The sequence below is a fragment of the Manis javanica genome, chromosome 7 (genome assembly GCF_040802235.1).
Source record: "Manis javanica isolate MJ-LG chromosome 7, MJ_LKY, whole genome shotgun sequence".
In the NCBI taxonomy this organism is placed as follows: Eukaryota; Metazoa; Chordata; class Mammalia; order Pholidota; family Manidae; genus Manis; species Manis javanica.
In genome coordinates, this window is record NC_133162.1 from 121,384,298 (window position 1) to 121,400,763 (window position 16,466).

At 35.5% G+C, this 16,466-nt stretch overlaps 1 protein-coding gene across 2 annotated transcripts in view; it reads left to right on the forward strand.

The window, feature by feature from the left end:
• The window catches only part of ARL6IP6 (ARF like GTPase 6 interacting protein 6), a 42,443-nt gene that overhangs the window by 15,903 nt on the left and 10,074 nt on the right, over positions 1–16,466 (forward strand). The window contains exon 4 of one of the 2 annotated variants that reach the window (XM_017674464.3): positions 10,677–11,501. The exons of the other annotated variant lie outside the window; for it this stretch is intronic. Within the exon in view, the coding sequence (XP_017529953.1) occupies positions 10,677–10,770 (94 nt within the window). The 3' untranslated portion in view covers positions 10,771–11,501. Of the gene's footprint in view, positions 1–10,676; positions 11,502–16,466 lie in introns of those variants that run through there. 2 annotated transcript variants of the gene reach the window in all.

Genomic DNA, 16,466 nt, shown 5'->3' on the forward strand with positions numbered 1-16,466 from the left:
ATTTGGAGAAAGAGGGGCACAAACATTGTCAGTTCATAGCAGATATAGCTTAGAATCTTTCACTTTTACATAAGTACAAGATCTTTAGGAAATAAAAGGTAGTTAAAGAACTTTGCAAGGTTTATTTTCACACAGGCATTTGGTCTTGAAAAGCTTTTTTTCTTTTGCTATCATTAATCTACAATTACATGAGGAACATTATGTTTACTAGACTCCCCCCTTCACCAAGTCCCCCCTCACAAACCCCATTACAGTCACTGTCCATCAGCATAGTAAGATGCTGTAGAATCACTACTTGTCTTCTCTGTGTTGCACAGCCCTCTCCGTGCCCCCCCCACATTGTACATGCTAATCTTAATGCCCCCTTTCTTTTTCTCCCCCCTTATCCCTCCCCACCCATCCTTCCCAGTCCCATTCTTGGGTTCTGTGATTCTGCTGCTGTTTTGTTCCTTCAGTTTTTTCTTTGTTCTTATACTCCACATATGAGTGAAATCATTTGGTACTTGTCTTTCTCCGCTTGGCTTATTTCACTGAGCATAATACCCTCTAGCTCCATCCATGTTGTTGCAAATGGTAGGACTTGCTTTCTTCTTATGGCTGAATAATACTCCATTGTGTATATGTACCACATCTTCTTTGTCCATTCATCTACTAATGAACACTTAGGTTGCTTACATTTCTTGGCTATTATAAATAGTGCTGTGATAAACATAGGGTGCATCTGTCTTTTTCAAACTGGGCTGCTGCATTCTTAGGACAAATTCCTGGAAGTGGAATTCCTGGGTCAAATGGTATTTCTATTTTGAGTTTTTTGAGGAACCTCCATATTGCTTTCCACAATGGTGGAACTAATTTACATTCCCACCAGCAGTGTAGGAGGGTTCCCCTAAAAGTTTTTTTTTTTTTTTTAAGAAAGATGGTTGTCATGCTAACTTTACAAATGTCGCTGAGTTAAAAAGTACACTGTGATGTCACATAAATTTATTAGGAAACAGTTATTTTCTATGTGTATTTGAATCAGTTATAGTTTTAAATTATTTCTTAGTTGTTTCTGAAAATCTGTTGCAGTTAAGTAAAGAGCAAAGGGCTGAGACAGTAACTTCAGATTTTTTGAAGTATCTGCAGAGGCATTCTCCACTCCTCACTACTTTATGATTCATTATCCTGCTTCTCTACACTACTTAATCTTACATCTCCATTTCAGTTCACATTAGTTTTTCCTGTTCATTCATTGGGTTCTGTCAGATTTCCAAGCAGGCAAATAAAACACTGTGTATATAATCTGTTTTTCACATGTGATGATCTGCTTTAAGTTTCTAGGGGTTAATATATGTAAGTATGTGATCTCATGCAAAGAAATTTCATTCAAAGAGAATCCAGAACTTGAAAGAATCTTGGAGTTCTTTCTTGGCTGGACTGGCAGCAGCACCAGAGCTTTTATTTAAGTCCTGATTGGGGAGATAGTTAGGTATGGATAAGAAATGTACCTTGAAGGTGCATTTTTCCTAACAAGTATTCTCTTTAATGAATATTCTAGGATTGCTAGGGGTATCTAACAAGTTCCCACTAAAGATTTTGAGGGAACTAAATCCCTGCTAAGTCACCTGTAGGTGTTATCATTAGCCTAAGTCCTCCATTTTTTTTTAACAGATGAAGAAACAAGAGACCCAGGGAATTTAAGCAACTTGTACAAAGTCATATAATTTGTCCATAACGTAGATAGCACCTGACTCTGTATTACTGCTTTTGTTTGCCATCCTGGTTAGACCACTCTTGCGTTATGAAATGAATCAACAGGAAGAACTGAACTAATTGAAACAGTATCATTTTACTGACAAAGGCACTTACTGTGAGCTTTTTGTTCTGTAGCAGTTTTGCGTGTGCAGTTTTGCCAAATCTAATCAAGATCTGTACTTAGTATCTGACTCTGTTCTCTCTGTTTTTATTCCCAGTGACCAGTGGTCTCTACTGTACACCACTCTACGTATTTCACATTACCTGTGCACAAGTCCCATCTAGTGGTGCAGTGATATACCTGCAAGTTTATAGTTACTCAGCATGCTAAAAATACGTTACTTTATAGTTTAGAAATAAATTTAGTGGAAAATTGTAATGTAAGTGATGGGTCTAACAAAAAGTGCAGTGAGAAGGTGCATTAGTTTTGTAATTCCAAATCAAAATATTTAGTAACAGTGATACGAATAGTGAAGTCATTAAATTTGTCTACATTATAGTACTTAGAATCAGAGGCCAAAGGCCAACATTATTAAAGAATATTACTTCATTGTAGTCACTAGTGATAATTTTAAAAGTCTTATTACTGGCATGAAAAAAGTTCATTATTTTGGTTAAAGTTCAAGTTTAACAGTTCAAGTTTAACAGTATATACTCATATAACCTTCAAGCCTAAGAATTAACTTTGCAGGGAAAGGACTATTATTTTGCTCTGGAAATACCCACAGAGACTTATTTCCGAGGAAACAAGTCCCTATGTAGCTAGATAGCTTTTAAAAGAGATCTAAGCCCTCAGAATCTTCTGTGTAGCTGTTTTGAATTTGCTTAACCAGAAATCAAGCAAAAATACCTGGTTTTATTATAACTTGATTCTTAGTTTTAAGCCAGTTAGTATTTGTACTTCAGGTGCCTCTTGAATAATCAAAATCTGTGCATTTCCTAGTATGAGGAAGATTGGAAGGCACAGTTGGATGTCCACTTTATAGATCTCAGCATAAATTCATTATTTTATATTGTTAGAGAAGTTTGAATATGGTACCTCCTTTTAAATGTATTATCGGTTCTTTTTGTGACTTATTTGATGTGGGGTTCGTGGTAAAAATGTAGGGAAATCTTAAAATTATTGGTGTTATGATGTCATGGTTTCTAGGAGTGTGCTGAGGAAGAGTAGTGTCTTCTTTCCAATAAACCCTGCTTAAAATATAACCTATAACCTATAACCTTTGATTGTAATCTTCCGTATTTTGTAGTTAATATACAAACCAGGGGCTATCTGTTGCTTTTTTGATGTTTTTGGTTTTTTTTGTTTAGATCACTGAGTTATCCACCTTTCTATGTCTTCTCCCAATCACCAATGATACTTGATAAGACACTTGATTTCAAAGTATCCACACTTTTGATTTAATTCAAATTTAATACAATTTATTTCTACCCAGCCTTGTTTTTTAAAAAATTTACTGCCTTAAAGTGCTATTTGGAATCTGCACAGTAAGTTAGAAGTGAGAAAGAAAAGGGAATGATTGGTTTTGTTTGACTTGCTCTTTGGTAAACTGTTTTTTAGTAACTATTTTGTAGACTAAAAATTAACACCTGATCAGATTCTCCCATGCATGTGTTCCTTCCTTTGTGAAATGTCTGGATGTAACCAGATGCTGAAATACTTAAATTTTCATCACATTTGTGAAGAAAGGTGTGTTTGTTTTTACTATTGTAGGTGAGAAGCAGAGTAGAATATCCTGGAAAATTCAGGATTTAGGAATGGCTGTATTATAATACTCTTTTTTATGAAACATTAGGTTTACTTTTCTGTTATTAAAGGATTTACTGTAACTTCTTGACATTGGGGGCTTTAGTTCTTAGGGGTTAATACAGTACAGATAGAATAATAAAGTCAACATGAAAGGGGCTTGGGTTTATTAACGTGGACAATACTGTAAGTCTTGGAGGTCAAGAGAAGTGGGTGATTTGATACTTAATTTAGAATTTTCTATTTCAAGACATACTAGATTTAGCATTAAGCACAATAAATTGACTACTACTCTTTTTATACAGATTTTGGAGAGCTGCCTCTTTGTCAAATCAGATTCTTTGTTGCCATAGACTGGTGAAACAGATGTCAGATGGCTAATTACAGTAGGAAGGAAAGCTACTGACAAAAGGGACAGATCAAGAACTTGGCCTTGATATTTGAGTACCATGAAGTTTCATTATCTAGGGACTGTTCAGAGCCATCGGTTGCAGTATCGTTGCTGTTAATAAATATGTTGGTGACATTGCACTGTGGCTTCTTGAAGTGAAGGGTTAAAATATATGCATGTTTTATAAAATACATTCCATTTTTGTTCTGAATGCAAACTTAAATAGATGTAACAAAATCCCATAAGAAATTATATTAACTATTCTTGGTTTCCTTGTTGTTTTCATAAAGTAACATGGCTAGTGAATGTTTGCACCTTTTTGCTATGACTTTTTTCTCATGCTAATTTATAGTGTGTTATGTAAGAGCTGAGGTGTCCATATGTACTGAACAGCACTGATAAATAATACTTGAGAGATAGCACTTGCCACTTTTGTATTTGGGACCCTGTTTATAACACTCTTTGTAAATTATGAGACATCCTGGTATATTAGAAAGGGCTTATAAGTTAGAAGAGGTGGCTTCCAAATCCAGGTTACATCATATACCAGCAAAAGGACTTTTAGGTAAGTCAGTTAGCATCTCTGAGCTTTAGTTATCTCCTCTTTAAACAGGAGTTTAATTAAACAAAACAGGAGTTTATCATTAAACAAAAACAATGATATCTACCTCATAGGCAGTAAGTATAAATTTACTAGTTAAAGCATCAGATGTATTAGATAACAAAGTAGAGATGGTCCCAGAATTTTTTCTTTTTCCTTTCTTAATTGAGATTTTTTCAAGCTGGATCTCTGACCATGACCTAATCAGTCATCAGTTATCTTTTCTTGAGTAATTGTTATTTACCTTGGGATTTTATTCTTTTGGTATTAAGATACTGTTTCTTTTATGAAATGGTGCGAATAGTAGACAAGACAATAGTAGTTTTTAAACTTTGTTCTTAGAAAATTTAAAGTTTGGCATCAAAATATGGTATCAATTACTTCCTTTAAGAAAAGTTTTTTTTTTAACTGGTCAAGAAATCTAAAGGCTTGGGAATCCCATTACTCTTGTACCTTTTTCCTGTTTGCCCTCCCTTCCGAATGAATAAGGACTCTGTCTAATCAAGGTAGTGCTCAGCATTGCTAGGTGTCCTCGAGCATTTTTCTACCTCGATGCACTGGCGAATGAAGTTAACATGTATGGCATTCTCCAGTATGCAACCAGCTAGACTGCTGTATATAGGTAGAGTAGATGACAGGCGAACGTGCAGTTTTATCTGACATGATACACCTTTATTTCTTTCTGACTGATTTTCAGGGAATTGTAGTACAATAAGTGATATTTAAAATGTATGTAATTCCATTTTAAAGAACTTTGCTCATCTTGAGGAACTTTCAGGGCCATAGGTCATTATGTTACTTAATATTGCTTTGGCAAGCATAGGATTATGACTCAGTTAAAATTTCTAGTTGGGAAAGTTTAGATAAAGGACTTTAGTGTGTACATGGAGATATAATTTTTGCAGAATTGAGATCCAGAAGGGTTTAAAGAGATTTCACAGACCATCTTTATGCTACAGAAGAAATAGGAACAGAAAAGTTGGCAGTGTAGTTAGGGAACTAAATATAATATGAAGGGAAATAAAGTCTTTTTAAAAAATGAGGAAAGCCTTAAAGTTGAAATTTTGAATTCCATTATAACATAGTTTACTATTGTGTAGATTGATAAATCATCTTGCTCCATTATCACAGATACTTTATTAACTGATATTTATTTATAAAGTAACTCAATTACAGGGCAATGGAACAAATGTTCACAATGCTCACCATCAGTTATTATGTAGAACATAATTGGGATAGATTTCTGAACTGATGATCTACTTACAAGTCTTGCTAATTTATTTATTTCCAAAAGTGAACATCAGTATTTACCCTGACACTTTTAGAATTATCAAAAGATCTAAATGAAGATAGAGAATCTAATTCGTTATGTCTGGGGGGTCTGAGATTCCGAAAATCTAAGAAATTCCTAGGCAATGCCAATATATTGGTGGTCTGTGGACTATACTTTGAATAGGAAGGCTTTAGGACAGCAGTTGGCAAATTTTTCTATAAGGGACTCTGTGGTAAGTGTTTTTAGTTTGTGGGACATATGGACTCTGTCACAACTCTTCAACTCTGCCATTGTAGTGCCAAAGCAGCCATAGACAACATGTCGAGGGACGAGTGAGGCTATGATCCAATAAAAAGAAACAGGTGGCAGGACAGGCATATATATCATAGTTTGCCAACCCCACTTTAGGAGACCACTCTGAAATTAGATATTGCTTACAAAATACGTATAATTTTTGGTTAAAAAAATTATATATACATGCATATTTATATTTTAATATATACTTAAAAATTGGGCTTGTCTGTTCAGATCATTCCATTGGTCGGTTTCATAGCCTTAAGGATGTAATACACATTGCTAAAAATCACATTTTAAATTGAAAAACAGTTACTTCACTACTAATTGACAGATTTGTTAACTTTTACTGAATATCTGAGTTTTAATGGAGAAACAGTGATGCTATGGAATAATGAAAAGTCAGCTAAAGGCCTTGTATTTGATCAAGCAGAGGAAAGCTTATAACGTAAGGCTTTTAAAAATTAAGTAAAATAAATAAGATCTTTAAAAAACCCATTGTATTTATTTTACTCACTTTTAGATTGTGAGTCTACAAGTGACTTTCTTTCCAAGTCTGTGAAATGTTTTTTTTTTTTCAGAGTTCAGAAACAGAGTAGGAGACATGAGGTAGTAGAAAAGAAAATAATTATAATTGAAATTTAAAAATGGGAATGCCAGAGTAACTACTTCAAATTGTTTTCTCAATTGTTATGAACTGTAAAAAAAACTAGTTTACTTTTACCAAGCCTTGTGTGAAAAGAGAAGTGTGAAGAACCTGCCCTATAAAATTGCCAAGTTGAACTCGTCAAAAGAAGGGTCCAGTTGGGAGAACCTGGAGTAAAACTAGTAAAATGCTAAAATAACAAAACCTCAAATTCATTCTAAAATAGGCCAAGGCCTGTTGAATTCTGTATAAAGAGGATGATGAGGCAGAGTTGAATCATCCAGACTAAGATGTGAGTGAGTGACTAGAGTTCACAACCTTCATTGTCTGAACCAAAATCCTGGCTCTCTGTATCCATCCATCCACTGATTCCTTTCCCATTTTTTTTCCTGTGGCTATTCCAGATCTTCACATCACACTCTTATTTTCAATGGACCTCAACTTCCATTTCACTGAAAGGATTTATGGAGTGAATTTGTTTTTTCCTTCCCTTCCTCTTGGTTACAAACTTAATTTACATCCATACCCATCTTTCCACCCATTCCTCCTGTCTGTCTCAGGGTGGAGTGTCCTTCCGCCTGCCAAACTTAATTTTGCTTCCTGTGATGTAGATCTGCTCCCTCTTCCCCAAACCCCTTCCCCCAAGTTCCCTTTATCTCATATTTCAGAGACGTGAATTTTGAAATAGAATGGAAGGTCTTCAAAGTTAAACATTTCCTTATATAGTGCTATGAGAGCATGGAATTTGTTTTCTTTTGTTTGTTTTTTTCCCCCAGCTTTTTCAATAGTGTAGCTCAGATTAGGAATCCATATGGCATGAGAAAGAAAATCAAATCAACTTGATAGGGCCAGGTATTTATCTGCCCATTTTTGTGGGTTTGACTGTATTAATATAAAGAAACGCTGAAGTTTTCTTATTCTGGGTAGAAATTTAAAAAATTTATATCTGATCAAGTTTTCCATATTAGACTTTAGTATGTAGGATTTAAGAAATCATAGTTATTTTACTTTATTGATCTATATTATTACATAACAGGAAGATGCTGATCAGGTTTGTTACTCTTTGGGGTTTGGCTCTCTTTTACCTTTCTCTTCATGAAATTATAGAAGAATTAAGGAGCAAAAATTGCATATATTCTACTCAGTCTTCCCAAGCCCTTACACCCCTTTATTATATTACCATTTGTCTAGCAGTGTGTGACTGCTTCAGAATATGTACATATATGTAAATAAAAGGTCATGAAAGACTTGTAACAGTAAGCATTTTGGAATTCACAGTGGACTCCATGAAAAAAAAAAAACAAGCTCTTGACTAAGACAGCATGCAGTAGGGTTTTTATTTTTCATTTGTGCAAGACCAGAGAGTGCCTTGTTAGACATATTTGCCAATTAAAGTTTAAAAAGAGTTTGTAATAGACCGTAAGCACCTTCTGAGCCTCACATTGAGAGTGAGTCTTTGAAGAACCTACAAACACTGGAATTGTGGATATTTCTCTCTGTAAACCTAAAAATATGACATTAGTCTTCCTCTTGTTCTTAATATTCAGTAGAACTTGTGGGATCACAAAGTAAAACCAAAGGACTGGAAGGAAACTTCTTTAAGTCACCAATTCTGTTTATTCCTTTTAAATATAGTGACAGCTCTTTTGAAAATAAGCTGAATCTTAATTTCTCCTACACTGATAAATGAAAAATCATGATTAGGAAGGAGGAAGGAACTTGAAATAATTCTCAGTTTTGTTCCCTCTGACTTAAAAACACCTTATGGTAAGATGTAAAATTCCCATACATGTATTTCCTCACCTCTCCCCACAAAACTGCAGTTATGCACACGTCTGCCTCTGGATGCTCAAGTTTGTTCCAGTATCTTTTTTTTTCATGTTCTGTTTACTTCTTTTTTTAACTACTTTGTTTTTTATGTTATGCCCTGATTTTTCAGAATTTTTCTTTGCTTTCTGTGCATATTTACTGTCAGATAAACTTAGTATCAAAGTGTCAGTTTCCTACCAAAGTAACCCCATTGAGCTACTACTAAAATCTCACTGAATTTTTAGATTATTTTTGAAGTAGTTGACATCTCTACAATGCTGAGTATTCCCAGATTATGGTTGGCTTTCTCTTTATTTACATCCTCTTCTAATGTTTCATTTTTAATTGCGATATAATTCACATAAAACTCAACATTTTCAAGCATATAACTAGTGGTATTTAGTATTTAGCTGTGTTGTACAATCATCCCCACTCTCTTAATTCCAGGACATTTCCATCACTCCAAAATAAAAACCCCATACTCATCAGTGACTCCTCCATTCTCCCTTCCCTCTAGCCCCTGGAAATCTCTAGACTACTTTTTGTCTCTGGATTTGCCTATTCTAGGCATTTCATATAAATGGTGTCTTACAAATGCTAAAAATGTGGTCTTTTATGTCGGGCTTCCTTTACTTAGAATACTGTTTTCAGGGTTCATGTTGTAGTATATATTTCTTTCCTTTTTATAATTAAATAAATAAATTCTAGTAAAAGTTTAATTGTTAACTTACTAATTTGACTTATTAATGAATAATTAACTCCTGAATTTCTCTTCCATCATAAACTTCATTTCATTAGTATGAATTTAAGTGTTCATAGTTCATTAGTGTTTTTTACATGAATGATAATGCTAATAGTCTAATTTTATTATAAGGCTTCTGTTCAATTATCAGTGTATGTTTGAGGAATTTCTCTTTTTTAAGGGTCAAAGTCATGTACCTATTTTACTTTACCATATAATAGGTAATAGAGCTAGGTAGATTGACTCTAAATAGCACATGAGAGGCATCTTAAACTAGTCCCTAGGTGAGTAAGGTTGAGTGGAGAGAGTAAATAATAACTCCTGTGGACCAGAACAGGAGACCATCAGGAAACATCAGGGCCTCTAGTAGTCTCAGGTACATGCACAGGGATTGTTCTTCAGGTGTTATCTTCTTCACTCTGCCACAGATCTCAGGGGACTGGAATCTTTATGATAAGGTGCTCTTTAGTGTTAATTCAGATCTTAGTACCTCCCTGGCTTTGACCTGTCCTTAGGAGAGGAGGATCAGGTATGGGCATGATGACCTCTCAGTTCAGGGCCCTTATTACTTAAGACTTTCAGCCCTTAGTACTGTTGGTACACTATGTCCTCAGCTTGGATTGTTCCCATGAGAAGATTCTGTTCTACCTCTGACACCATGGACACTACCCTCTATTCTTTTTAGCATGTCTTCTCCTTACAAGGATAAGCAGAGAGTTTTCTTGCTACAGAGCTAGTAGGAGGAATTTAAAGAAAGATAATGTAGAAAAATAAGTGAAAATTGCTGTAAGATAGGGGGAACAAATGTCAGGGAAGATCTATGCATGTAAGCTAGTCAGCACTCATAGTAATCATAAGCAAAAACATCATGTGTCTTTGTTGATACTTGGAAATGCATTGAAAGCCACTTCATTTAACCTATTAGGTTGAAAACTGAAATAAGTATAAAACACAGTCTGATTTATGACTCACATATGGACAAGTAGATTTCCTTCATGTAATCCTTTACATACAAACAGAACAAATACTTAAAATAATATACATTTAAAGTTCTAAGTGAGAACAAGAGAGCAGGAAACATAATGCTACTTAATGAAAGAACATGCTTGTAATGTAACAAAAGTTATACCTTTGAATTAGGTTTTCGTACACACAGTGACTATGAAGCACAATTAAGAAGTATAGGGATCAACCTGAGCATTTTGCTCTAATTAATGAAAGTGAAAAATTGTATCTGATGTCCACAACAGTTTTTGACAGAGACCTTAAGATCGATTACTAATCCTACAGATGTCTAATACTCTTTTTTAGCTTGTGTTTTAATGTGTAAAACATTTGGGGAATAATTCCAGGTTGTAAGCATTTTCAATAAAAACTGATGGTATTTCTGCTGTAACAAATTACATTTTTCTTTTTTCATTTGTTTCCCTACCCCCCAGGAAACTGACCGGACATTCTTTCCACATGGGCTATAGCATGGCAATTTTGAATGGCATTGTAGCTGCTCTTACTGTAGCATGGTGCCTCATGTAAACCCACACTGAAGCAATATTCTTAACAAAACTTAGTCATAATTGCTTTGTAATAACAGGGAAGAGCATCATTACCTACTCAGAAGACCGAGAAACCTGCTGTTCATTATGTGGTTCATAAATGTGTCATATCATCGTCATGGAGGACCTTCTTAAGCATTATTGTAGAAATTGGGAATACCTGAATATTAAGTTTCAAGAAATTTCTTTAAAGCATAATATGTTTACCTCATCTTTTTAATTTTGTGTGTGTTGTCCTTACAAGTTGCAGGAGGTGCTTTAATGGAAATCAAGCTCAAAAACTTGAATACAGGACAATGAGTATCTTTCTGTGTATATAATACATTTTTGCTAGGAGATACTGATATTACTGTTTAATTGAAATAGATATTTATTCATTACATTAGGAAAGCAAAGCAAACAATGCCTACTACTTTGACATTTTATAGAAGTTACTGTTAAATCATAATAATTTTCAAGATTCACCGAGTCAGTAGAAGGTGCTTTTATATTTTTTAATGGGGCATAGTTCCTTGTTTTCTTACATATTTTCCTACTACATATTGAATTTGTATGTTTTAAAAATTGTTACATCCAGACAAATGTGTAAATGTTATTTTTTAGCTGGTGCAAACCTAATACCTATCATTTTTAATAAGTATTTTGTCTTTTAAAAAACAAAAATACATTGACCTGAGCTTAAAATTAAATAAACTTATTTTTAACAAAAAAGGACTGGCAAAAGATAAATTGTTTAAGCCATTAAAATACTGAGAAATTTGAAGCTGCTCACTATTTGTTTCCACAGTTTCCACAATATCTTGGTGTATATGTGGTTATTTCAACACAACTGATACTATTTTGTTTTTAATAAACATCTAGAATTTTTATATTTAGAAATGCTTCATTTTTAGTCTGAAAAATTTAGTTAACAGAACAAAAGGTGTTTTGATAAAGGGTGTATATATGTGTGTAATTTTTTATATATAGATTCATAATTTTCCTATTTAAATGTTCTTTTATAATTCTGGTATTTTTGTTTTCGTAGTTGCTCCCACTTCTAAATGCCTGTTTAAAAAGTCACTTCAATTTTAGAATGATGGGCTATTTAAAATGCTATTTTCCCAGCTATAGGAAAACTTACATTAGGGGAGCACTGTGCAGTGCATCTGCTTATTCAGGTAAATGGGGAGTGAATATTTGCAGTGTGTTCCTCTTATCTGCTGAGTTTTGTGACTGAGTAAATGACTTAAGTCACAAAACCTTAGCTTTTTTTTACTATTCAGAAACCTGTTGGAAATGACAAATGCTCCTGCAGTTCAAATTATTTGAAGTGTTTAGTAGTGTGTGTGATTAGGTTTAGATACACATGACATACATATATACAAACCTATGGCTTCAATATTCCTTCCAGAGTAGTGGGTATAACGAATCATTTTCACTCCTTGCCTTCTTCTCCACACTACTCTCCCCCTCCTTGGCTCTGAAGGGCTCTTTCACTGCACAGGATTGTGCAAATGACAGTTTTTCTTCTCTCCACCCCACTAAGTCCTCTCCCCTCAAATTTGAATACCTTCTTCTAGATTGTTTTATGACTAAGAAAACTGTTACAGTAAACCCTCTATATGTTGATATATTATGCATACATTTAGATATATGTCTGTAAGAAATTTCTTCTGGAACCCTATTTCTTCTAGACTAGCACTCCTCTTTCTTGGGAAATTACTCTCCTCTCAAGTCTAGGATCCAAAATAAGCCATCCTACTTCCATTGCAGAGTAATTGACTAAGGGTAAGTACCTCACCAAAGTTGGGCCAATCCTGGTTTCTCATTTTTCCTGGCCACAGTGATTGCAACAGTAATAGAGACATGACTCAAATTAGGTCTGTCCCTGTGCAGGATTTTTAAGCTTCAAATTCAGGTAAATTAAGCTGGGAAGATACAGGCCTAGGAGATGCTGGCTCCCAGAGTTCAGCCAAGTTCAGTGGGAAAGAATAAGGCTGACACAAGTACTGCTAGTGACATTCCTGTAATCCCTGAAGCCCAGTGGTGACCCTGCCATTCTGGAAATTTTATTGCATGAGCCAATGCATTTCTCTCTTGGCCTTTGATGTTCCTATAGCTTTTTTTTGTCATTTTCAACAAAAGGAGTCAAGATGAGTTTACCTAACAGCTAAAAATCTTCTCTATTAAGAGATTGACTCAGAAAATGTCATCTCTTTATGTGCAGCTTACATTCCATTTGGTTACTTGTGAAGGATACACAGGCTATAAGTGTGCCTGTGGCTAATGATTAATCTCAGGGACTAAAGGAGTTTTGGAATTAGTAATCTACTTTCTGTTTCATCAGGAATTTATTATGTTCCTAAAGTCAATTCTGGCTACTATTACCAGAGTGTTACTTCAGTTATCAAGATATGAGTCTTTTAGTGTTAAATGCAGTACCTTTATTTTAATAACAGTGTTTCTCAGGTTCCTTATCTGTAAAGTGGAAGAATAATACTTAAAATACTTAAACTCAGTGAAAACGCTACATGTTTATGGAACCTAGATAAAACATGGTGTAAAGGAAATTTATAACTTCAGATACATTTATTAGGACAAAAGGAAGATTGAAAAATAAACTAAGAATGCAAATCAAAAGTTAGAAAAAGCACAGTAAAGCCCCCCAAAACAGATTGTAAATATATAAGATAAGGATACAATCAATGGAGAACAATGCCAAAATGGTAGAATATCTGTCTTCGCTCAGCTGCTATAACAAGTTACCACAGACTGGGTAGCTTATAAACAACCAATGTATGTCTTAACAGTTTTGAAGGCTGGAAGTCCAAGATCAGTTTGCCAGCATGGTTGGGTTCCAATGAATTCCCTCTTCCTGGTCTCCCATCTCCTCATTGTATCCTCACTCAATGTAGAGAAATAAAAGACTAGCTCTCTTCCTCTTAGGGACAGGGAGAGTGATTGCATGGTGAGAGCTCCACCCTCAACCTAATCACCTCCCAAATGCTCCACCCCCTGATGCCATCCTATTGGGCATTAAGAGTTTCAACAAATGAATGGGGAAGAGGGGACACAAACATGCCATCCATAAATACTGAATACCGAAAGTGGGTTCTCTGAAAAGATCAAGATAGATTTCTGGTAAAACAAATTCTAAAGGAGATTTTCTATATGTTTATTTTTTCCATTTTTGCCCATTTTCTTGATTATAATCAGGGCCCTATATTGCAAACAACAAAAACTATCTTACTAACTTAAAGGAATTTATTGGAAGGATATCTGTGGCTCTCAGAACAGGTGGGCAGGAACCAGGAAAGTAAAAGAAGAGGAAGTAAAGGAACTGTTTGGTAGTGGGAACAGCCTGGTCAGGATGATAGAATGAATCTTTCCCGTCATTTTTTCTTACTCCTTGCAAGATAAGCTCAAGGTTCAGAGTCCTTGGAGAGAGTGCCCAGTTGGCCAAGAAACTAACTCCTTTTGGCTACTGGAACTGACGGCAGCATCTGAAATTCTTTGGGATGGGTGAAAGAATATGAGGCAGCCAGAAAAGACAAATACCCATTACTGTTTACTCTTGACTTTTCAGTTTCCACACACATATTATTCCTTTCATACTTAACATCCCAGAGTACTCATGTCTGACAAGGCAGCTGTTGCTTAGTACATCCAATGCCAAGGCCAGACCTTGCTGGTCCTGAAGAATTATGCCCATTCTTCTAGTATGCCACATTCTCCTGTTGATATTCTGCAAGTTACACTAAATAGTCATTTTAATAGTTACAACAGGAAAATGATGAGAAATTTGTTAAAATACCTATTACATAACAGCAAGAAAACATAGGTAGAAGTTAGTATCTTTCTTATGTGCCTGGTCATGAGGCTTGCCTTCCTCTGTATCTTTCCTTTTAACTGTTTTGGCTACTGTTTTGGCAAATTAGGTTTCTTCCCTAATAGAGTGGCCTGATTTGCAGATGTAAGCTTGTGTTGGTTCTTTGCCTCCATATATGGTTGTGCCAGAACCCATCCCAGAGAATCTTCAGTTTTCCCTCTATACTCTTCCTTGCTTTCACTGTGTGGCAGCAACTGTATTATAAGGTTAAAACACCCCATCTAACATGGCAACCCTCTTTTTTTTGCCTGATTACCTACTGGCATAAAGAATCTAAAATTACCTTATGGCAGTTAGAACTGCCAATTCTTTTGAGCTAATTTCTTGAACTCCTTAAGTACTAAAACCTTCAAAAACAAGAGTCCAGAGTCAGAGGAACAAAAAGCAAAAACTTAATGAATGGGAAATTGGGTGTGATAGGGAGAGGCCTCTTAGTTCTTGGACCCATGTAATCAGAAGTGGGAGAAACAACGTCAAAAATTACTTGGCTAAAAATACACACTGTATCCAGAAAGAAGTTAACTTTAAATGTCTCTGTTGTCTTCATAAGTAAGTCTTCAGATTATTCCAATAATCAGATACAGCAGCTGATTATAGGTACATAAGAAAGGTGTTAACAGGAATTAAGCACATCATCTTACCTCTTCCGTGTAGTAAGTTCCTTGGCTAGAACAATGTGTGGGAATTCGTGATAATAGATAAATTATTTTGAAAATTCATAAATGGTGGTGCTGCCAGAAGTATCACAGACAAGAAAAGCAAATCTCATGCCTTAATATGTCTACTACTGAGGATGAAACTGGTTAAATGTTACCCTTTCTCTAATGCAGTTAGTTGGCCCCCAGGTAGCTGGCTGATGCCCATGATACAATATTGCAAAAAGTGCTCCTGGCAGACAGAAGGTGGGGGAGGAGAGGCAGCCGTGGTAACCAGGAAAGCTTAAATTCTACCTGTATACCCCACCCTTGCCATTTTACCACTGAGCACTGGCTTGACAAAAGGAGACTAACATTTCCAAAATAGGTTGTTTTGTCTACTGGATTATTCAGAGGCTTTTTCACAGTGAGGGCTTTGCTGTGAGCGTTAACGTAGCTCAGAAATAGTCTCACGTTCTAGATCCATTTTAAGAGACCCATCTATACACTCCTTCCCAATCTCTCTCAAATTGGCACTAATCCTTTTCCAAGTCCTTGACAATCCAGCTAAACTTCGACTTCACTCTCCATGAATATGCATAATCCTTACTTCATGCCATATCTCTTCAGGCCAGGGAGACAGCAATACAAATTGCTTGAAGTTCTCCCCAGGAGGTTTTTCCTCTATCCTTTGCTCCCATGCGCAGATGGATTTTATATGTCCCCCACCACCTCATTTTTTGGTTGGTAGTTATGTAGTACACAGAATCACCTGTAAGTCAAGCTTGAATTTTTTTCCTGTATCGGGCATTAATACACGGGGAACTCATGAGGCCATAGTTGTTCGCTGAATGAAAAGAGGCATCATGACAGGAGAAAGCATACCGGGAATGTGATCATACAACTTACTCGGCCTTTAAGGCTGGTGGCGCTTAACGTATGATGGAATTCAAAGGTGCACCTGTGTCAGTAGTTCTCAACAGAAATTTTGCCTCCTGGGTGGGAGCAAAATGTAATAATTTATTAAATAGCAATATTTAGAGACCTTTTAGATTGTCACAACTGGGGATGTTACAACTAGTAGATAGAGGCCAAGGATGCTGCTAGACATCTACAATGCCTAGGATAGGTCTCCAGTAGAAAATAATCTGGGGCAAATTGTCAATAGTG